At 34.7% G+C, this 5,534-nt stretch overlaps 1 protein-coding gene across 1 annotated transcript in view; it reads left to right on the forward strand.

Annotated features, from left to right (window-relative positions):
* Positions 1-5,534, forward strand: part of LOC107691138 (tumor protein p53-inducible protein 11-like) — a 74,845-nt gene that overhangs the window by 48,632 nt on the left and 20,679 nt on the right. Inside the window, exons 2-3 of the mRNA XM_016489623.1 lie at positions 1,670-1,790; positions 3,024-3,161. Of these exons, the coding sequence (XP_016345109.1) occupies positions 3,033-3,161 (129 nt within the window). The 5' untranslated portion in view covers positions 1,670-1,790; positions 3,024-3,032. The remainder of the gene's footprint in view (positions 1-1,669; positions 1,791-3,023; positions 3,162-5,534) is intronic.

The raw sequence follows: 5,534 nt of genomic DNA on the forward strand, positions 1-5,534 counted from the left end.
CCATATTCAAAATGTAATAATCACTTTAATGTAACTTGCGCCAACAGTCCTACACGGAAGCAGCTCTGGGCGGATTAAGTATGAGGTCGGATTTGCGCATGCGCCGCTCAGAAGTGACGAATGCAGAAGCGCACCGGAGAGATCAAAACAAAACAACGGTCACTTATTAGAAGTACAAAACGAGGATTTGTAAAGAAGAATTAAAAAAATCTTACATATTGTGCCTTTAATGTAATGATACTACTATACTACTAATAAAATTATTAAAATATAATTTTTAAGGAATATTTACCAGAGAAATTATTTACCAGAATTTATTTACTTTTTCATTTTCATATTAATAAAAATAAAACCGAATTTGAGAGAAAAAAAGTATTTCATAGGACCTTAAAAATGTCAGTTTTGTTAAACTTTTATTAAATTGCTGTTAAATTGTGTACATTTCATGATTTCAATTAATTAGACATGCTTTTTGATCAATATATTTTTTAATTTAACCATTACAGCAGAGTCTAGAAAAATTTAAATGGAAAAAAACAGAATTCAGAAAAATTAAAACGGAAAAGACAGAATTCTGAAAAAAGAAAAAAAACAGTCTGAATTTGGGGAAGAAATAAAATGGATTTCATAAGGCATTTGTTGCTTGATAATAACACAAAACTTGATGCTCTGACTCATTTTGGAACTTTTTTTTTGGCAGAGAAAAAATCGCATGAAATATAAATTAATATTTAAAAAAAAAAAAGTATATTGTTATAATATATTATTTTTATTATAAATACAAGGCTGCACATATTTGATCAAAATCTCAGTAAAAACTGTAATATTGCAAAATATTATTACAATAAAAAATAACCATTTTCTATCCTAATAGGCTATATTATAAAAATAAGTTTATTCCTGTGATGGCAAAGCTACATTTTCAGCAGAAATTACTCCAGTCTTCAGTGTCACATGATCCTTCAGAAATCATTGTAATGTGCTGATTTGGTGCTCAAAAAACATTTAACATTATTTGCCATTGATGAAAACAGTTATGCAACTTACTATTTTTGTGGAAAGCATTTTTTCTGGATTTTTGATTCATAATATCATGTAATGGCTTGAACATCATTTATTTGAAATATAATTTTTTTGTAAGAAATGTCACTTTTGTTCAAATTAATGCATCCTTTCTAAATAAAAATATTAATTTATTTAAAAAAAAATCTTCTAACCCCAAAACTTTTAAACAACAGTGTATAGATTTATTATATATGTATACTTATTTACTGTATTTTGTGTGTATACATTAGACAGTCTTATGCAGACCACTTAAAACATTATTTCTGATTCATGGATTTATTATGCACAGCATTTAAATTATATTTTATACTTTTAAATTAGTAGCCTGTTTATCCATGATCTGTTGATTTCAGTAGGTTTGTTTTGTCAGTCTTAGACAGAGTGGCCAAAAATGATTCAAATGTGTTGCAGCGCTTGATTCATTCATTAATTTTTGCATCATCTATAATTTAGAATTTGATGTTTTAAATATCTGCTGGTCTAATTACATCTTTATTAATGCTGAAACTAATCCTACTTTTTGTAGACTGCTACATCCTGCCATTTGAAGAGCTCATTGATGATGCTGTCCTTTTAAAGTCTGCCCTTCTTTTTGCTCTTGCAGCTTCCTGACCTTCTTTAGGCTCAGTAGTGCTGGAGCCTCCGGCGTATTTCATCCTCTTCCTCATCCATTGTGACTCCTCTCTCCTCTCTCCCTCTGCAAGACAGTCCATTTACACTTACAGGTAATCAGTTATTATATTCCTGCAGGTCAAGCACTGTCTACTTCTGACATTCAAATGTCCTTTTTCCAGTAAGACTACACTTGTGTCTGAGCAACCAGCCTATTTGAAGGCCTCGCGTGGCACAATTCTGAGAAGTAATGTCCAAATAACAGGAAATTACATGAGAAATAAGGCCACAGTTTCTAGATATAAAATCACAGTGGCATGTGTCCACATGTCAGTAGGGATGGGCGATATGGGCTTAAAAATATATCACGATATTTCTGGTATTTATTACGATAACGATATCAATGACGATAATTCAGGGAATCTTGTTTCTTTTAAGACTTTCTAAATTGCGATCTTGCAACGTTTTACGAGAAAAGATAATTGTCTGTTTTGCTTACATACATCTACACACCTTTCACTTTTTAAGACTAAAACAAAATATGGATTCATTGTTATTCTTAATTAAAAAGCACAACAACAATAAAACAGTAGGATACAATGGCAAACTAGCTTACAAAATGTTTATTAACAAAAACGAGTAAGATGAGGCATGACAAACACCACATGCTGTATTATATACCGACTAATAAATTACAGAAAGTTTGGCAAACACTGAGGAATCAAATAAAAAAAAAATAATAATAATAAAAGAGAGCCTCCATAGCGTATATTCATAGCTCCATATTAACAGGTAAACAGCAAAGATAACAAGCTTTTCAAAATGAAAACAAAAAGAAAAGTAAAACTAAACTTGCTGACGGTGACAGTGCTTGCAAGTTTTTTTTTTTCCCCACAAGAATACCAACATGTTCACCCTCTCTGGTTTAAGAAGCGGCCTTTCACATTACTTTAGCTTGAAAACCATCCATCGTTTCCTCAATATGTGTGTAATTTTTCCTGAGCACACCTTCGCACTCGTGCTGACGTGGCGAGTATAAACCAGGCCATTTGGTCGCAGTCTGGAGCCCTGAGTGATGTCTTTTTGCTGCCTTTTTGAGAACAAAATATAATTGGTTCCCTTGAATAATCTGCTGCCTCATTGGGGGTTCACTGGTATGTCAGGACAGCCTGGTGCCCTTGAGGATTGTGCATAGTAAAGATCTTGTCTCATTAGAATAAATAGAAGAATGAGAACTCCATTCCCAGTGCACAGGAGTGTGTGTGGCCACACAAACAGTACGTGTGTGAACATGTAGTGACAAATCAGATCTGATCTTGCTCTCACACTCCTCTTCTCCTCTGTAGACTGTTGGAATGACTACTAAACCTCATCCACCTCTGATGAAGAAACACAGTCAGACCGATCTGGTGAGCCGACTCAAAACACGCAAGATCCTGGGTGTCGGTGGAGAGGATGATGATGGAGAAGTGCATAGGTCAAAGGTCAGTCTTTGTATCTTGCATTATTGTGTCCTTATTCATTTCCTCTCCCAAGCTCCATGTGACTTGCATACCAACTTACACACGCTGACAATGTTAATGTTTTGCATTCATGATCATATTGTCAGTGTGTGTGATAAGAGCTGTAGAAAAACACACAATGCAATCTTTTGCTCATCTGATGCACTTCCTCGGTTTTACTTTTATGAAGGATATTTCATTTAGATATTTAGCCTTTTTAAAATTGTTCTTTTTTAATGTAGCCTGATTTTATTTTGGGTTCATTTTACCTGTTACTTCTTGAGGAGTATGTTGCCATTAGCTGGGTTTTACAAAATTCCTGTCCAAAAATCCAAAATGATCACATGCCAAATGTGAGTAAAAATTGGCCTGGTTGAATAAATAAAATGGTACTTGCCAGTAGACGATAAGATAATAATACATGGCAATGTCAGATTGTAAGAACCACCTGACTGTTGCTGATGTAAGTGGCATGCAACATTTCAAGCAGACAGATACAAACTGTCTGCTAAAGAAAACATCTGTCATGACTTGTCTGTCTCAGTGCATCTGTGGATCTGAAGTTTTAGAATGCATTTTTTCCTTCTAGAACTCATGATACATGAAATATTCTTTGAATTACAGCAACAAAACACAATTATGAGAACATAATTTTTTGTGAACAAAGATTTTGTGACCTGCAATTTTTGAAACACACTTAAATAATCAATTTGCCATAAGAGAAAAAATATTTGTTACTTATCACCAGGGAAGTTTATTTGCAATTGTCAAATTAATTCAATTCAATTCAAGTTTATTTGTATAGCGCTTTTCACGATACAAATTGTTGCAAAGCAGCTTTACAGGAAATTAAGTTTCTACAATATATTTAGTAGTAGCTTATCAGTGGTGACTGTCAAATTGATGTACATATGGCAGAACTGTACGGTAAAATTCAGTTAATGACGTAATCAAACAGACGATGAACACCATTAACAGCAATGATTACATGTTGCAATCAAACTTGTAGCAAAATTTGTTAGTTTGTTGTTTCAGGGTTGGCATCATCTGAGGTCCTCTGAGGCGTTGGCATCATCTCTTCTCAGGCGTTCGGTCATCTCAGGTCTTTGTAAGGGCTGGATCCAGACTGAAGCTTGTGTAAATCCTAGCATCCCGTGGCAGAAACAGAGAAACAAATAGAGACATAATTAGCGTAGCTGCTGTTCCAACCAAGCAAAAATGATTTGTTCAACCCAAGCTAAGAAATAATAATGTTCATTTAATCAGATATAACTGCAGTACAAGATTATGAGATGCATTATTTGAATGCTTGGCCAAAGAGATGTGTCTTTAATCTAGATTTAAACAGAGAGAGTGTCTTAACCCCGAACGTTATCAGGAAGGCTATTCCAGAGTTTGGGAGCCAAATGCGAAAAAGCTCTACCTCCTTTAGTGGACTTTGCTATCCTAGGTACTACCAAAAGTCCAGAGTTTTGTGATCTTAGGGAGCGTGATGGATTTTTGCGTGGTAAAAGACTAGTTAGGTAAGCAGGAGCTAACCCATTAAGGGCCTTATAGGTATGTGATACTATTTTGTAACTGATACAAAACTTAATAGGTAGCCAGTGACTGTAAAATTAGTGTAATATGATCACACTAAGATCAAGTAAAACTAGCAATGAGATGCAGCCTTGGTCTGACGAAAGAAGCAAGTCATTTGTAATTTTAACAAGTGCAGTTTCTGTCAGGGTTCCCACGCTTCTTGAAAGTACTTGAATTTCAGACATATGGATTCAAGGCCTGGAAAGTACTTGAAAACAAACATAGGTCCTTGAAAGTGCTTGTTTTCCATCGCTACGACGGATTTCCATCAATTGGAAAAAAATTAGGGGAAAAGAAACTGAAATTATAATTATATTTCTTATAACATTTAACGTATTTAAAACGTTTTATGGCCTTAGGTTTGATACAACTCACTTTATGAGTTTTTAAGGACCCGCGGGAGATCTGCATTTAAGATAGCCCGTCGGGCAGAGTGGTGATACATTTTGGTAGCCCGACTGGAAAACACAATAGCCCCGGGACGTCAGGCTAGCGATTTTGCAAGCCCTGATCTTTCACAAACATCTACATGCCTTTCTCTTTTGAAGTTTATATGAAGTGTATATATTGAGTTGTAGGTGTTATTATAGCACAGTTCTGAACACCCCCAGACCTTACTAATTTTCAAATCCTGGTTACAGCCATGTGTAAGCATGTTAATTCTATAACTAATCTGTAACCTGTAGTATTTTTTTGGTATGCAAGGACTCATACACTCTAAAAAATGCTGGGTTAAATACAGCCCAGTGCTGGGTAAAATAGGGACAAACCCAG

This window comes from Sinocyclocheilus anshuiensis, unplaced genomic scaffold, assembly GCF_001515605.1.
Source record: "Sinocyclocheilus anshuiensis isolate Anshui unplaced genomic scaffold, SAMN03320099.WGS_v1.1 scaffold2, whole genome shotgun sequence".
In the NCBI taxonomy this organism is placed as follows: Eukaryota; Metazoa; Chordata; class Actinopteri; order Cypriniformes; family Cyprinidae; genus Sinocyclocheilus; species Sinocyclocheilus anshuiensis.